Raw genomic sequence first — 18,309 nt, 5'->3', positions numbered from 1 at the left:
ATTTGTAACAAACTCCCCACTCACAGTCATATTTTATTAAAATATAAAATGTTTTAATCATGTTCTTTAAAAATTGTGTTCTTTCAAAAAATGAGAGAGAAAAAAGAAAAACACGCCATTTCTACAGCAAATTATCTTCTAAATTTCTGTGATTTCAGAATTTTTATTATTTATTTTTTTATTTTATAAATTTAAAATTCTAGCTGAAGCAAGCCAGTGATTGGCGAATTATTTTTATTCCGAAATGAGAACAGAAAAATCCGAAGCATTTCTTTCCTTTCCCTTGTACAAGAAAAGTATCTTAAGAATATAATTCTGCGGAAAAAAGAGAAAAAAATTACTTTTGAGCTATTTTATTGCTTCAAATCTTTATTTTCTCTGTTTTTTAAATTAAAAATCTATAAATATGAAGATGTAGAGCAGTGATGGACAAACTACGGCCCGCGAGCCAAGTCCGGCCCGCGGAAAGGTTTAATCCGGCCCGTTTAAGAGTGCCGTCGTGAGAATGTTTGAACGCGTTCTTACTTCGTAATGTGACGACCCGCATAAAAACTACCTGCGGCGATATTCAAAACACAATAGTATTCTGGACAAATCCATCCGACCTAAACAGATGACTCATCTTCGCTCGAAACTTCCAGACACTCTCGCATTTTCGATTCATTGTTCTGTTTTCTCGAAAGAACCGGAAAAATCCAATTCCCGAACAATCCTTGCATTTCATTTTTCTCATGCACCATCAACCAGTAATGACACCAGAAAATAAAGTGATAATACTTCACATCAAGAGCTACACTAAATTCATTTTATATTTTGTGCTTATAATTTTCTTACCTTTTACTTTTTTACTATTAAAATAATAAGTGTATGTAATAATATATGTATATGTTTATAGAACACATAAATTTTTTAACGATTAAGCATTATTCTTTGGCCCGCTGCGATTGTCTAGTTATTACAAATGGCCCGTCTTAAAAAAAGTTTCCCCACCACTGATGTAGAGTATAACAGTTTTGGTTACACCTATAATTTCAATTAATGTTATTATGATGCTTTTTTAAATTTACTATTGTGTTTTTCTCGGAAAAAATAGTAACTTCGTAAAGTCACGAAAAATCCTTGGAATTAGTCATGAATTTGAAAATCTAAAATGCAGCAGATACCCTGTACAAAATTGACAAATTTGATGCTGAGTTTTAAATTTCTTTTCTTTTAATGTCTTAGATTTAAAATTTTTCAAATATTTTGGTGATTTAATAAGTTTTAGCTAACAAAATTGCACCAGTGCTAGGAGTATATTAAGTTGGTGCTCCTAATACATCACGTATAAGAAATTTTATGCTGTCAGATATTTCAGAGTGAGAATCTGGAAAGTAGTAAAAATTAAAATGCAGTTGTTTTACTATGTGTATATAGAGCATGGAATAAATATTGGTATAAGTTTAAAGGGAAAATGGGTGCACCTGTAGAACACGGAAGAGATGACATTCTACACAAATCCTTAAAAGTGAAGTGATTAAGTGAATAACAAGGAAAAACATGTTGGAAATAGATTTTTTTTAAAAAAAAGCAGTTTTACAAAAAAAAAAAATTATTTCCTATTTTTAAACTAATTTTTAAGCTAACTACTTGGTTTTAATACTTTTATAAGTGTTCAATCTAAATAAGTGGTTCCATAATAAGCAGGGTGCGTACAAAAAAGTCTCCAAGGAGTACTTGGAACTACTTAGATTTACAAATTAGTCCTTGGAAACTCTTTCGATTATTGTGTTGCATAGATGAACTTACTAAGTCTGCTGATGAATTTGTTGTTCAAATAGGGGAACTAAATGATGCGCCTTACCTGTCAAAATCTAATAGTTTAAGAAAAACTTAAAAGATAAAAAATTTAATTGCAAGCAAGAGTTAGAAGAAAAAAGCAATTAATTTTACATGTTACAAGCAAACTTAATTAATAATTTACTGTTTTTTTTATTGAAATTTATTAGATTTTCTTATGTATTCAAGTTAAAAAATATAAGAATGGTAGGCTTTTATGTTAATCTTTAACAAGATTTATTAAAATATTTGAAACTGGAAAATGTATTTATGTGTAAGTGATAACTTTGTCAAACTTCATCAAGAAAAATAAAGTCAAAATTTATTTCAAAAGGGCTAGAAAAAATGTGCAAAATGTAAATTTTTGCAGTTCCCTATAATAACTGCTATTTAATTTTTAAAAAAAAGCTGTCTAGTTAACATAAAACAAAGTTTTTAAATTTTTGATAAGTCCTTAAAATTTTGGACTCCTTGGATTTCTTCTAATCTCTGTATGAACCCTGATAATAAGCAAAAAAAGTTATCTATGAGGATTTTTTCTATTGACAACAATACATTTTAAACTTTCAGTATAAATAAAATTTGGATTAATTTTTTTATTCCTTTTTATTAGAACAGTTATCGTTAGCATTACCAAAAAGTTTTTGTTTTTTTCAACTTTAAAAAACTCAGTTTTAAAAAGAATATTATAAGATGTTTAAATGTTGAGATGTGAATTATGTTAAAATTTTGACTAAAACAAGTTTTATTAAATAAAAAAAGAGAATGTTGAAATATTTTTGCATTTTTTCCCTGTTAAACCTCCATAAATGATATGCATTTAATTAACTGAAAAATTAAATTAATAATTTTTTCCTTCCTTGAAGAATTTATTTTCAGTTTTTTCAAAAACTTGGTATAAAGGGATAGAATGAAATATTATATTGATAATAATGTTTAGCATAATTGATGAAATATTTAAAACCTTGTTTAGATTTTTTTTTTTTTTTTTGCAGACTACTTTTTTCCATAAGTATAGAAGTTTCCAAATCCTATTTAAACTTAATATATGAAAATATTGAAACATTAAGCTGTCATATATTTTATAAAACTTAGAGAACCATGCTAATTTGAAGCTCTATTTTTTTAACCCTTTAGTTCTATAAAAACTAAATTTAAATTAATTTTAAAACTAATATTCACTCAATTTTATGTATTCAGAATATATTATATACATTCAGAATGATATTGCTACATCACAATCAAATATAAGTTAAATAAGGAATGTGTTATTCATATGCAGGAGCAGTTTTGTATGAGAAACTTTCTAAAATGGATTGCATAGAACCTGAATAAAAGTTTACATTTCAAAAATATGTTTCTGGCTAAACTTTTCCTAGTTTGGATGTCACTTTAGAAACCACAATTAGGAAGTGTGATGTCAAAAAGGATCACCACAGTTACTCTCAAATAAAGAAAAATAAAAAAATTTTATATTTATAAATTATTATATAATGTAATGATATAAATTATTAGGTATTTTATATCTAAGTGTTCATTTAACAAATAAAATAAAAAAAAATGACACAAAATAAATTACTAGCATTATTCATTTTAAGTTTCTGAAAGACTAACATTTTTTAAAATTTTTTCTTCCTTACATGGGCATATAAGAATTGGTAATTGCATGACAAATCTAAGGCTAGAATCTTATGTATTAGGATCTTGCTTGTGTGACTTTAAACAGGTGCAACAGAGAGTTCATAATAAGCGTCTCTAGTGGCATGCAATGACATTTCTGATCTTGCTTGGTTCTGGGCTGCTATGGAATGGTCTCTTTTACTTCTTAAATAACCAATGTTTCTGGGCACACTATAATAAACTCATTTTACCTATTCCAACTTATGTTTCTGAATATTTGTATTTTAAATTTTATTAAATTTGCATGTGCTATTAATAAAAGACAAGTTATTTTTTTATAATTTGATTTACCCGTATTTTAAAATTGTAAAAGCCGCATCTGTGTTTTAGGTGTACGACTTAACATCTATGACATACATCCTTTGTATTGTGTAAGTACAGTTGTAAAAGATATACCAAGAATAGAAATGTACAGTGTGCACAAAAAAAATAATAATAAATCTTACCACCTTCCATAACTTTTGATCTAATGATTGGATCTTCACTTTCCATCTTAATAGTTAGCGGGGGTGTCCTAACATATGCTAATTAATTAGTGCAGACTATAATTTAAGACCAGAGAGCTGTGGAGTTAAAATTTGGTTTGCTAGTAGAGGCCATATTTTTATTAACTTATTGTTTTATCCTTCTTGAATTTCTAATTTTGTTTTGAACTTAATGGAATTTAAGTTTATAAGGGATCTTTTTCTCTTTGTTTTGTTACCTTTAATTTTGCGAACCAAATTCCAGGGTTAGAATGGTTGCATAAAGTTCACCTTACTGCTAACTGTAGTTCTTTCTCCCAAATTGTGCCGAATTGTTCCAAAACTCTACTATTTATTGATTATCAGTTTTTACAGTTTAGTGTATAGTGTTTTTTACAGTTACAGTTTTTTATAGTTTTACTGTTGCATTACTGTAAAACTATTTCTGTTTTGTTAAAGAAGGTTAACCTCAGATGTTCCTTACTGTTTTTTAATGTAATACTTAATGTTATTTCTTATATTTCAGAGGATTCCATATTGCCCTATTTGTCCAGCAGAAGCTGGTACCAGAGGTATTATGAAACCTGATATAGTTTTCTTTGGCGAAGGATTGTCTGATGAATTTCATGATGCTTTGGCTCACGATAAAGAAACTTGTGATCTTCTAATTGTCATGGGTTCTTCTTTGAAAGTACGGCCAGTTGCAATGATTCCTAGTAAGTAAATTTTATGCATTAAAATTTATTATCGTTTAATTTTGACACATTAATCAGAATTCGTAGTTCTGAGATAATCCCGATTTTTCTGTATAATTTGAACACATCAGGATTCATTGTTTATATCTCATATGGAATTCAGACATTTTATGGAAAAGATCTTAAACTATATCACATCATCCGATTTTAATGATGAGGATGGCATTTTTTATCTGATTCTAACCATGGTTTTAACCATGTCAAAAACCCTTTTTCACCAAAGATTCAATTTAGGTGCAAGGATAATTGTTAGCTATTATAAATTAAGTATTTATAAGCAGGGGAGATTGTGCTCTGGAAAAAATACAGATTTCCAGATTTTTTCCCTAACAGTGATCCGGAAGTTTCTGGAGATCGAAGGTCCAGAAGTTTCAAAAAATCATTGATCACAGAAGTTGCCGGAAATCAAATTTTCATAGGTGAAATTTAAAAACACTATTTTATTTGTTTGTAAGGGAGAGCCAGAGAGATACTTTATAAGCTTATATTCATGATTAATTTTCATTTTTTATCAGTAAATAGTTGTTATGATCATAAACTCATAAAAGAAAGACATATTTGTAAATTTTAATTTCTTCTCCAGGTAGGTATATGTAAATGGTATAGGTGTATGCAAAATTTTAAATATATTAAGTAAACTGAGAAATGTTGAGAGAAAGGGAAAAAAAAGACCTTTAAATTTTTTCTAATTTTTCAATGTAAACTGTTTCCCCCCCCCCCCCCCCAAGAAATTTTCTGGAATTTTGACTTGGGCTCACAATCACCCCTGTATAAGTAAACTTGCATATTAAATTGAAAATAATGAATTAATTTGTTCTTATTGAATTACTATTTTGATATTTCTCTGTTTTCTCCACTTCTGTGAAAAATCCAAATTTTTGGTGTAGAAAGTGTTAAATAATTGCAAATAAAAATGTTGAAAATAAAGATACAAAAACAATCAGCTTAATAATTTTAAAAAACACTCAACTAACATCTTATTCATAATATGTAAAATCAACTTTCATTTAATTCCTATTTTAGCCTCTCTTCTCCCTGAAACATACAATTACGAAATTTTTTTTAAAGCCTTTTATAGTCGTGGATTTGTGTGAAAATAAGTCTTAATTATATGTTGCACCTATTTAGAATTTTTGCAGTTAAATTTCTTGTAAAGTATGAAAATGAGTCTGAAAAAAAAAGCACTTTTTGACTTTTGGTGCCTAAATTTAAATGAGCAAGGAGAATGCTGCCTTAAATATTAGCATTTATTAATTTTATATCATTTAATATGCTTGATACTTTATAATTCAAGTGGAGAATAAAAAGGTTAACTAGTGTCATCATTAGAATGTGTTATGGGAGTTTTTCCCCTGCCTTAAATTGTCTTTGTTGTTTAAGAATGGTTAAAGTGCTCAAGTAGATTGGCATAATTTTTCAGTGTAATTTTCTATAAAATATAATTGCGAATCTTGTGGAAGACTAGTACACTAAGAGAGATATAAGTAAATCCGACAACTTACTTCGAGGTCTGGAATAGCCCGATTGATAGGGAACTGGTTCCGTGTCCAAGATGTTGTGGATTTGATCCCCGCCAGCCGAAGGCTCCCCGTGTTGTAAATGGGGAGAGATGCATGTTAAATTTGTCTGATTGCAAATCTTCCGTATTCCTATCACATATACCTCTGGGGGTACTGATCCAGGAGTTGCTTTATCTTCTGCATTGGTTCAAAATTAAAAGGCTACGAAGTTGAACATTTGTAGTCGTAAACCCAAAATTGACTGTTTGAATTGAAAATTGCTCAAAGACTGTTTTATTTAAAAAAAAAAAAAAAAAAAAAAGCTGCAATGACTCAGGTGATAAAGCGTTCACCTCCCAATGAATTGAACCTGGTTCGAATCCCAGCGATGGCTGGTCATTACGAATTTTGCATCCGGTCAGTGGTCGACTGATCATGAGTTAGTCTGCCAGGCTAAACATGGCATGTTCTGGTGATCTTCCTCTCCATGTAATGCAAATGCGGGTTAGTTCCGTCAAGATTGGGTTCAAAATTACAAAGCTACGTAGTTAGACATAAGTAGTAAATCCATAAATTTGGTTTGCTGATATAAAATAAATGGTTATAAAATAAAATAAAAATCTATATTAGAATGTTGAAGAGTGGCAAAAAGCTTTAATCTACCTCATTAAAATAATGTCGAATGAATTAGTGTCCTATTCCTATATCAGTTCTTAAGCTTTGTTGGAATGTTGCTTAGTATTCATCTAGTGAAACTTTTAATTCTTTGCTTTTTATGGTAAATTCTTAATTTTATTTTTATTCCTTAGGTTCTATACCAACTAATGTTCCACAGATTTTAATTAATAGAGAACCTTTAAAACAGCTAAATTTTGATATAGAATTACTTGGAGATTGTGATGTCATTATAGGTGAATTGTGTCGAAGGTAAGGCTTGATTTTGTTTCTCTTCTAGTTTTAAATGTTGCAAAATTATCTTTTGCATTACTCATTTTTGTATATGATTATTTCAAATGATGTTCGCCGTCCTATGTATACTCTAAGTATATGCTGTAAAGGAATGGTGTAAGTTTAATTATCAATTGGATGTTTCATAACGTAAATTATTTTAAAATACTTTCCAAAATATTGCAGGGATTTACTAATTATTGCACTAATATTGTGGGTATTTAAACGCGATCTTTTTCAGAAGAAATTAAATATTAGGGTTATCCCAAAGAACCATTTGTTGTTGATAATTAATAATTTATTTGTGCCTTATTGTAATTATATTCATTTCAAATATATATATATATATATATGAGAGATTATAAGACACAGTTTTACAAAATATCTGTTGAAAAATGGACTGATAAATAAATAGGAATTTTACGGGAGCTACTCACTCACTACTTTTTGTCCACTCTTTGTGTACCTTTGTTCATTACACATGCTCCTCGTGATTCTTTGTAACAATTGTAGTTCTCTTGATGGTCTGTTTTCGATTAAGTTACAACAGCTTGAATCTTATGCCTGGTAGTGCAGTCTTGGAATCAAAAAGTTAACATGTAATGTGTGGTTATGTTGGGCAAGCATCACTACTACAAAGTAAAGTGAAGTTTCCGTCAAAAAGATGACACAGAAAAAGGATCTGGGCATAATACTCCCTTGGTCACTCCATCTCTTCAAGAATTTATTTTAGACATAACATTCACCAATATATTAAATTGCTTCCACAGTTTGAGAAGATTCTAACCTTCAGTGCATAGCTTCCTGCTGCTAGTTAGTCAAATTATGTATGCATTGACAAAAACCCATTACTTGAAAAGTCTTCTAACCTTCACTAATATGTATTAACAAAGCAAGAGGTCAATTTAACGTTTTTGATTATAATTAATAATGATTCATATTTTATTACATTAATAGTAATGCGAGTGCTGCTGCATCGATGTTAACAATTTCAGCTGTATTTGACAGAGCTCCAACTAGTCTGGAAAAACCTGGAAATGTCAGGGACTCTGATTTTGACTATAACCAAGCTTAGAATAGATGATCAGTTGCTAAGATTCTAGTTAATTCTAACATCTGTTATGATTATTTTTTTGAAAAATTCCACATTTCGATTGATATTTTTTTAAATGTTTTCCTTTTTTAATCATATTTTTTTTCTCACTTAATTTAATATTTGACATTAAAAATGAAACAATTCACGCTTTTCTGATGAAATACTACTTTGTAATGAAAAGATATAGTTCCAGAACTCTTTGGCTAGTGATGTCAAAATATTGCTTTCAGAAGCCTTTATTGTTCTCAGACCTCGGTACAGTTAATTTGTTCCGATTGATCTGGAATCTCTCTTTGGTGTAAAACAATGTGTGTTTGCCGGCTGTTATTTACATTTTCCTTTGTTTATTTAGTAGCATAAATGTTTTCGATACATTTCCTGCTGTTTCAATTGATACCATTAGAAGATGGCAGATCAAATTCTTGAATGATTGGTTTGAAAAAGAACTAAACTGTATTTTTCTAAAAGAATGGTTAGAATCAGTTGCTGGTGATGTATATTCCACAAAGTTTGATTTATGTTTTGAAGTTTTGGGGATATCGGGAGATGTTTTGTTCGATCTCATAAAGGAAAACATTTCTTCAAAAGTTTGAGAGGTTTAAAAGAAATGGCCAACCAACCCTATTGGATGCTAAATAAAAATAGTGGTGGTACTGCTGTTTGAGGATTATGCACTTAGTTTTAGATAGGTAATATGTAAAATTGAAACTGTTCATTTTTACACTTCAAAGATTTCATTTTTGACTTGATATATTTAGGAATTTTTTTTTTTTACTCATCACTTCTGAGATATCTGTATATGGATAGGAATATATATGTGTGTGTGTGTGGAATATATATGAATAGGAATAATTTTCTGTTATGTAATAAACTACAATGTAACCTGTTTTAATCCTAACCAAAACCTCTCTATAATCCTAAAATTTTAAAAAATTGTGCTGCTACCTCTGACTTATTTGATTGTCTCTACATATTTCTAATTTATTCTTTCAGGTTGGAAGATGAATGGAAAATTGATGATACCATACCTCGTCAACATTTAAAAGAAATTAATGCCCTTCCACCTCCATCTGATCTTCCGCCTCATAATGAGGACACTTCTGCAGATTGTCAAAGTGCAGCTGAAGTAAATAACAACCACTCAATTACCACCGGTGAATCACGTAACTTACCACAAAACGATGAAAGCAACAGCTGCGAATACAAAGGTCTGTCAGCCATTAAACTAGATGATAGTGAAGACGGCTCCAATCAAGAGAAACCCCTCACTGATCCTTGTTCTACTAATCAAGAATTACCTGAGTTAGGAAATGCATATTCCAGTTTCTGGCCACTCAGTAGTAGGGAAAGTTTATCAAAAAGATTGCCTGGTACATATATTTTTTAACTTTTGACAGTTTCACATTTTTGCAGAATGTATGGTCCTATAATAATAAATACAGTAGTCTTCCTATAACTGAAAAGTGTAGGAGCATTAAATAATATATATTACCCATATCATTAAGCAGTATGGCCCGAAACGATTGTCTCAAGTTATAATCCTAAAAGTTTTTGTTATTTTTTAACAAAATGAATAACAAAGAACGTAGCACTGACTATTCAGAATAAGCAAATAATTGGTAGTGTACCCAATCAACCAAGCGCAAGAAACAATAAAATAGATATAAAAAAAAATAAATAAAAAAACTCAGTCTACTTTGAATGCTAAATGACCCAGAGAGCTACATTTTGTTTAATTTTGTTCAGTTTTTAATAGCATTTTATTGAATATGTAATCTATTTGTTAATTTAAATTAAATTTTTCAAATAATTTTAAAATTCAGTTTTTCTGGGGAAAAAATATTAAATTTTTTTTTTAGCAGTGAGTTTGTTCAAATTTTACAATTGTATTCCTGTAGATTTACGTCCTCTAGGTTACAATTGTATTCCTGTAAGTATCTGGATAGTTGACCTAAAAAAAAAATTTTTTTTTTAATTTCTTCATTTGATACGGAATTACCTTAAACTGCTTCATATCCTGCCCATGAATAGATTTTTAATGGTGTAATTAACAATGAATATTAACTTAATAAATATTAACTATATTTTTAATTATAAGCAGTCATGATTTTTTTTTAAAATACCAAAAAAATCGGATTTTTTTTTATTTTAATCGGATTTTTTTGATTTTAATCATGATTTTTTTATAATTTCAATTCTATGGAAAATAATCAATTTTGTGTACCATAGATTTAAAGTTGTATTGTATTACTATCGTTACTTATGGTATACATTGGAAATAAACATTACTAACCATTATCAACAAAATATTTCTTAATAATTTAAAAGCAAAAGGTGAAATAAGAAATAAACAATAACAAAGTGATTTCAAACTACAAATCAAGAAAGAAATTGTTTATCAAACAATATGTGATAATTATTAATTCTACATCTACAATATCAAATTATTTAAACAATCATTTAATTAGTTTTATTTAAAGATTTAAACATAAGGACTAATTTAGCTGCCTTTTCTACACCCAATTGATTCCGTAGTTTAGTATGTACAAGTCCAAAAGTGGAAAACATCCTCTCTATCCCTGCAGTTGTTCCTTTTGCAGTACATAACAGCTGTATTGCATCAAACTCTTTTTGACCTACACAGTTCTTTAGAAGCGCAATTGATTTCCACCATTCCAAGATGTTTAAGATTCTTTATCAAACAAAGTTCCATTAAACGGAGGAGAGCATACAATGAATTTTAGCAAAATACTTAATAAGGAGGTTTCTCCATACTTTTCTTTAACAAAGTTTACAGTTTGATCTTTTTCATTTAGTGTTAAACATTGTACTTCCAGTGTTTTCATTTCAGAAAAAAAATGGGTGAGAATTTCTCACCCTTTCTCAAAAACAGGGTTAGATTTTAAAAAGTTAAGTGAGATTTCAAAAATTGAAAAAAAAAAACACTAAGAGATTTGAAAAAAAAAAATTTCTTTCATTATAATGCATTTTTAACATCTTCTAATTTTTAATGCATTGAATATTTTTGCTGTATCATCATATGGAAAATGTTCTACATCTACTTTTTCATCAGCTATTCTCATTAGGTTGCTCAAATGCGTATTTGTTTCGTTTTGATCGTTTCTACCCACATTTGTTTCATTTTCATTTGTCCGTTTCGGAGTAGAAGATATTGGCTTTACAAGGTATTTGTCCATCTTACATTAACGAGCAAAAAATTTGAACGTCTTACATGAAGAAACCTTACCTACGGTAAACACGTGGTTGCAGAGAAATGCGTTCTGAAAGAGGTTCCGTGGTTCGGAAGGATGGTGTTCTGTTGTTCTTAAAGGTTCTGAACAATACTGGTAAATAGGGAAGCTAGATAATGGGGCAGATGTTGAAAATAATAAAAGATCCAGGAAGAAGAGTGAAACGGATTTTATTCTAAATGGCGCAAATGAGAATTTTTTTTCAAAATGCGAGAAATTCGCGAATTTTGAAATTGGTTTATAGACTGTGCGAATTTCTCGCGGTAATAATTTTTTAATGCGAGAAAATAAAAAAATATGCGAGATTCTCGCGCTGTAGTGAAAACACTGTACTTCAGAATTAGGATCCAAGAGGTAAGCTAGGAAATGAGCTGGTGTTAACGCTTGTTCATATCGTTTAGTAAAAAAAATTTTGCAGCAATTATTATTAGAATCTTTCAGTTTCCTTTAAATTTTTCCAGATGTTGACAACGTTTGATAAACTGCAATTATCTTTTTGCATTTTATATAATGCTACAGAAATGGGTTTTAACATTAAAAGCATATCTTCTGCATTTCTTTTAATTGCCATATTCATGACTTTTGACCTGATATTGGTGTCGATATCATCCCTATTATCCTCACAAACTTGCGTGAAAGTTGACCAATTCTTGATGTAGCTTTCTAATGAATCACACATAGAATTCCAGCGCACTTCAGTTGGCCGAATTAATCCAGTACCTTTAAGCTCATTGTATTTAGCTCTAATTATTTGATGATTTCGGAAATATGTTATAACTTGTAAAACATGTTCTGTTACATTAGGCATGGAATCTTGCAAATCTTTTGCCAAAAGATTGAGCAAATGAGCTGAACAGCCATATGATATTATATCAAATTTTGCATTTAATTCGTCCCTCATTTTTGCCATATTTGAAGCATTATCAGTAACAAAGCTACGTACACGGCATTTAAATTTTTTTTTCTACATTTATTATTGTTTGTGTAACTGCAGCAGCTAAATTTTGGCTAGTATGTGATGTTAAGGATGTGTCGATTGTGTCTACTAAATAAGTATTACCTTCCATAGTAGTAACACATGCACAAAGTAATGGTTGATTGTGTATATTAGACCAACCATCCACTGACATACATACCGTTGACATACATACATACGTACGTCACATTGAAAGTAGAAATGTTGAATTATATGAGTGAAATCTGAGAAATATATAGAACAGTCTACTTACTTGTTTATGTTTGAAACTTAGAAAAATAAACAAAAAATGTTCAAGACTATACACAAAATAGTTTTTTTTTGATTGAAATCAGTGATTTTTTAAAAATATCATTTGATTTAAATCATGATTTTAATCATTTGATTAAAATCATTTACACCCTGATTATAAGACTAAGTTAAATAGTTTTAAATTTATTGCTCTGTCTAAATTTAAATATTTAGTAAAGTTTATTAAAAAAAATTTAAAAATCTCAATTTTTTTAGTGAAATTTTCTAGAAAGCAAATTGTTCAACAAGAACTTACTAATTTTGTTTGACCCTACATTGTGTGTTTGTCTATTTCATCAAGTTTTTACACATATCTATTTGTATATTGTTCTCATCAGGTTTTTATGCAGTTGTAAGCTGGTTAAAATGTTCTCACCTTATAAGTTTTTAAGTTCAGGAATGATAAACAATAAAAGAGTTGGCTTAGTTCTGTGCTTTTTTTTTATAATAAATTTTTACTTTTCACTTGGTTTCAAGTCTGAAAAAATAATCTTTTATTTAACTTGTATGTTAGAAAATAAAGCTATTATCCCCAGGTAGTAAAGTTTTTAATACTTATTCAGTTGGAGCTGTATCTAACGAAGTCGCTAAGACCCTATAAAAAGCTCCTTATATGGAAAATTCGTTAAATAGAAAATCATCATTTGAAATACTTAACACAAAGCAGATTTTAAATTCATAAAGACTAGACATAATTAAAATAGCCATTGATACACCTTTATGTTGTAAATTATTACCTGCTATTGAATTGTTTCAAATGATTTTAACATTTCATGTGAAGGTTTAATGATTTCTTCATTTCTGTCTTCATCCTCTTCATCTTCCTTAGAATTTATTGCTAAATTGTTTTTATTCTTCGCTCTGTCCTAAATTATCTGATTCAGTTAATGTTTCTGTGACTGCCGCTTCAGAATCAAAAAGAAAATAATTTATCAGTACATCATTGTCAATTTTGTGGTTCTCTCTGAAGGCCTGGTATCTTAGGACAGGTCGGCATTACAAAATGTCAGCTTGAAGCGAGCACTAACTCCTGATTGATCAATTTGTGAGTTAGACAGCATACATCATCGAACGCTCAGCTTGAACGGCTACTAATGTCCGAATCAACTGCATTCGAATTACACTGTATCGTTGGCTACAGAAGCAATGGCAGACAACATCCAACAGAGCATTGAAATGCGCCAAGATTTTAATTTTAACATTAAACGTAGCTTCTTCATTTAGCTAAGCTATAAAGGGTTTTTTTCTTGAACAAAGTCATTATATGTTCTCTAAAGCACTGGTCGACAGTAACCAAATCAATACAAATTCAAAATAAATATTTGTTTAAGTTATTAACGCATGCGCGATTTGAGATAGTCCGGTTTGGACAGACTGCTCACGCTGAGCTTAACAAACAGTATTTTGTTGGTATTAGCGGTACGTCTACTTCTCACTGACGCTAAGATAAGGCTCTTGTCTTAAGAAACCAGGCATTTAGCTGTACCCACATTTTTTAAGTTCTTTTAATATAATATCATCCTCGTCCTTCGCACTTTTCAAATTCTCTGCTCTGACCAAGAATCCAGCTTTAGCAAAACTTTTATGAATAGTATGATCTGTAACATCATAGTTTGATGCTGTTACGCTTTCTTATAAATTGATTTTTGGCATGGATTCATGCATGAAATGCAAACAAAAGGGAAAGGCATTTTACTGCTTTCCCTAATAGTTAAGTAACTGCTAAAATCAATAAAAGGTCATTTCCCCCATGAAATACGTTAACAAGTTTGAATTGTTCTGAAATATTTTGGGAATTAGGGAAAGTGAATCTCAAAGAATTCATTAAGTAGAAAATTTGCTTTGTTATTTGGAAGTTATTTTACAGAGAAATTTACAAAATTTTCTTGGTTCCTCGAAATTTGCTAAATGGAAATTCGTTAAACAGTAGTCCGACTGTACTTTGAAAAATTTGTTATCAAACAGACTTGTTTCATCTCAGAACCTGATTTTTTAAAATTAATTTTTCTAAAAATAAAAATTCCCTCTTAAATATTAAGATTTTCTGCGCTTCTAGTTCTCATTAATCGAAAGTTGCAAATGTGTTTACATCTGCTTAAAAATTTTAGTTCAAGTTTATCTTTTAGGGATGATAATGCTTTTCTTAAATTTTATAGACCAGTTTTAGTTTAAATTCTTTATCTTTGTTTCCTTTCTTTACTTAGATAAGAGTTTCTTGTACTTTCCTCCAAGTCGTTACATATTTGAAGGTGCCGAAGTTTATCAAGACGAAGATGACGATTGTTGTAGCACATCCACCGATTATTCATCAGATAGCGATTCTCCCTCAAGACCTACAACTTCTGAAAATCTTCCCACTGAAGAAGTAATGCGTCAAAATCAGTTTACACCTCTGGATGACGTTCATATCCAATCACCTGTTGTCAGTGAAAATACAGACTCTGGACATCCTAGTGATAGTCCCAAAACATAGAAAATACTTATTTCAATATTAGTTGTAAAATATAACTGCAGTTTTATTGTAATGATTTTCACTGATTTATGTAAAAGTAGACCAGTACTGTTAACCTTTCTATTCATTTTAAAAGTATTAGTAATGGATAAAAAAAATGTTTTTAAAAGTATCCTTGCATTTCAATGCTATCATTAATAAACCTGTCCACGTGCATCAAATTTTTAAAAAGAAAAAAATATTTTTAAAGTATAAAAAAAGATGTTGGATTTGTTGCATTACTATTGCTATGCTAGTTTGTTATTAAAAATCTTATTAATTGCAATTCATAAAATATAAGGAAAGTGATTGGGAATTTCGTCCAGGTGTTATTGAATTGATTGCTGTATTTATTGCAAAAATGTATAGAGGACAATCATGCTATCCTTAATCCTAAATCTAAAAATAATAATGCCTGCAAGTTGTACATAATATTTCTACATTTTCATCTCCATAGCATGTTATCTGTGCAGTTAATTTTTACAACTGTTTAATTTTTAAATTTAAGTTTTTATTTTTCTTAAAAATTGAAGTATCTAATTAAAAAACTGGTTCATCAAAAAAGAAATTATTTATTCAAAATAAAAAGAAAGAAAGAAAAATACTTTTTGTGATGTTTTATATTGAAAACTTGTGTTTGTGTTAAGAAAGTTGAAAAAAGGAAAAGAATTTGTGATATTGGACTCTTAAATCATTTTGCAGAAGGAAAACAGAGTTATGAAAAAGGTTTCTTTTTGTGTATAATAGAAAGCTGTGTGACGTATTGTATGGCTTTTCAATCTGTAATTATTCAATAATAGGTTTTATTTTTTGCACATTTGTACATAAACTCAAACGTTTGCTCTTTAATGTATGCAAATATTAATGTATCATTTCTGCACATATTAAATTGAGCTATAGCGTGTAACTTGTGCTTTTTAATGATTTTTTTTATTATTTTTATTTAATTAGTAAATACCTGCAATTCAAAGTAAAATACTAATTTTGGATATTTATTATTATATTGTGCCAAACAAGATTTCTGTTTAATATTTATGCTTATTTTTCCTTTAATTTCCACACTTTTTTTTTTTAATGTAAGGAATTTGTATAAAACTCAAATTCATGTTAAAAATTGGGACCAAAAGTTTATTTTTAAAGATTTATCAGATATGGCAGTTTTACTAAGGATGCAAAAATGTAAGAAAAAATTTGAAACTTCTATTTGCTAAATATAAACAAATTTCAGAATTGATAAAACTAATCGCTTGTATTTTAAAAATTGATATTTTTTTCCTGACAAAGCATTTTTTTTTTTTTTTAAATGACCTCTGAAATGCTTCTTATTTCAAATTTAGGGTTACATTATAATGTTTTCCAAGTACAGACCGGACAGCTTTAACATAAAAGTATTGCATTCGGCTGAAGTTTGCCCTTTTTGAATTTTAAATTAGGCTTGTGCTTATTGAATTTTCAAATTTTCTCTTATAAGCCGATTACCTTGCACTTCTGTGTGAAATGACTATTGCATTATCTTTCCCCATTTTTAATTGTTACAAGATTTTGTAACTTGCACATTACTGTTGTGAATTTTGGTGAGATGTTCCTCTTAAATTTTTTCATAATCGTTTCGAATTGCTTCAGTTTTAGATAATATTTAATCCTTTTTGTTAAGTTTATTTTTTTTTTAACTTCTAAGTGTAAAAAATAGCTTCAGTTGCAGTGAGAAATGGTGCAATGTTTTAAAACATGTCAAAGGAAATAAATTGTTCTTGAGCATGTTTTAAGTGTGATAAAGATTTCATGGGAAAGGACTTAGAATCCTCCTCCTTTTTTTTTTCGCGCATTTGTATTTTGTCATTTTTTTTTATTTTAAAAACTTGATTTTTAATCGGTCTTTCTGTCCTATTTTATATAAAATATTTGTGCTTACTTTTAAGTTTTTCAAGTGTTGTGATTGCTTTCACTAAGTTTTGATTCTGTTACATTTTGCTTATTTTTTTTTAAAATCTGTACATTCTGTGAAACAATCTGCATAAATGCTAATGGAAAACATATTTCTGATCATCACTTCATTATCTTATTGTATATAATCATTTTTGCTCTTTGTTATAATGACATTTCTTGTTTGAGTTTGTACGCAAATAATAGCTTGCAATTTTGGATTTCCCAAGTGATAAATATAATTTCACTAAAAACTGAATAAATTTAAACCTTTTTAACATATTTTCCAAAAGATTAAAAATGTATTTCCCCCTTTTTCACCCCGCACAAGATGGCACTAATTTTAACTGAAAATTTTGTCTTCACGGAATATTATCAATAATTTTCTAACCATATGAAAACATGGAATTTTGTGTTACCATTTAATTGTAATAGGAAAATATTTCGTAGTGTATTTATGTTAAAATTATTCCTTTTTTAGTGAAAGCTTTGGTTTGTCTCTTGGTGAAAGAAAATCTGAGGTGACAAAATGGATAGGTTTTGCCTGCCTAAATTGTACAGTTTTAATGAATATTCTTCTATATAATATATTTTCTGTGTTATTTATTTATAATTTAGTTTTGTAAATGTCGCTTCTGTATTTCTTTTTAAAAATTTTATTTTGTTCAAATTCATCTGAATGTTAAACATAACTATCTTTACATAAGATTAGTAACTATTCTCCATACTAAATAAATGTACTTATCAAAATTGCTTGTTTTTCTTTTGAAGATTAGGTTCAAGGAGTCAGAAACTATTTAAAATTTGTTAACTTGAGTATTACAGTGTGTCAAACTTAGCTTACAAGTTTTTAAAAAGAAAAGATAATACAGTGTTCCCTCGTCACTTCGCTCTTCATGTTTTGCGGCTTCAGTGCTTCGCGGGTTTTTCCAAAATATTCATCAAAAAGTTAAACCATGTCTGCTGCCACATTGCGGAAATGAGCATTGTTTCATGTTGATGCGTAATAGAGAAGGATCCCTGCATGTCAAACTAAGAGATGAGTTGACTCAGAGTACATATACCACAGTCTCTCATGAAGGTGCATGATTGGTTGATTAACCTTTATTACTGTATA

The 18,309-nt window shown here is 29.2% G+C and overlaps 1 protein-coding gene across 8 annotated transcripts in view; it reads left to right on the top strand.

The window, feature by feature from the left end:
- LOC107438690 (NAD-dependent protein deacetylase sirtuin-1) overlaps positions 1–17,942 on the top strand; it is a 32,457-nt gene extending 14,515 nt beyond the window's left edge. For all 8 annotated transcript variants that reach the window (XM_087159794.1, XM_087159786.1, XM_087159807.1 and 5 more), the window contains exons 8-11: positions 4,489–4,678; positions 7,026–7,143; positions 9,254–9,630; positions 14,983–17,942. In XM_087159794.1, the coding sequence (XP_087015920.1) occupies positions 4,489–4,678; positions 7,026–7,143; positions 9,254–9,630; positions 14,983–15,251 (954 nt within the window). In that variant the 3' untranslated portion in view covers positions 15,252–17,942. The remainder of the gene's footprint in view (positions 1–4,488; positions 4,679–7,025; positions 7,144–9,253; positions 9,631–14,982) is intronic.
- Positions 17,943–18,309: the final 367 nt, after the last annotated feature.

Source organism: Parasteatoda tepidariorum, chromosome 1 (assembly GCF_982258835.1).
Source record: "Parasteatoda tepidariorum strain Cologne lab strain chromosome 1, Ptep-v5.0, whole genome shotgun sequence".
Classification (NCBI taxonomy): domain Eukaryota; kingdom Metazoa; phylum Arthropoda; class Arachnida; order Araneae; family Theridiidae; genus Parasteatoda; species Parasteatoda tepidariorum.
Note: the sequence above shows the minus strand (reverse complement) of the source record. Positions and strands in the feature narration are given on the sequence as shown.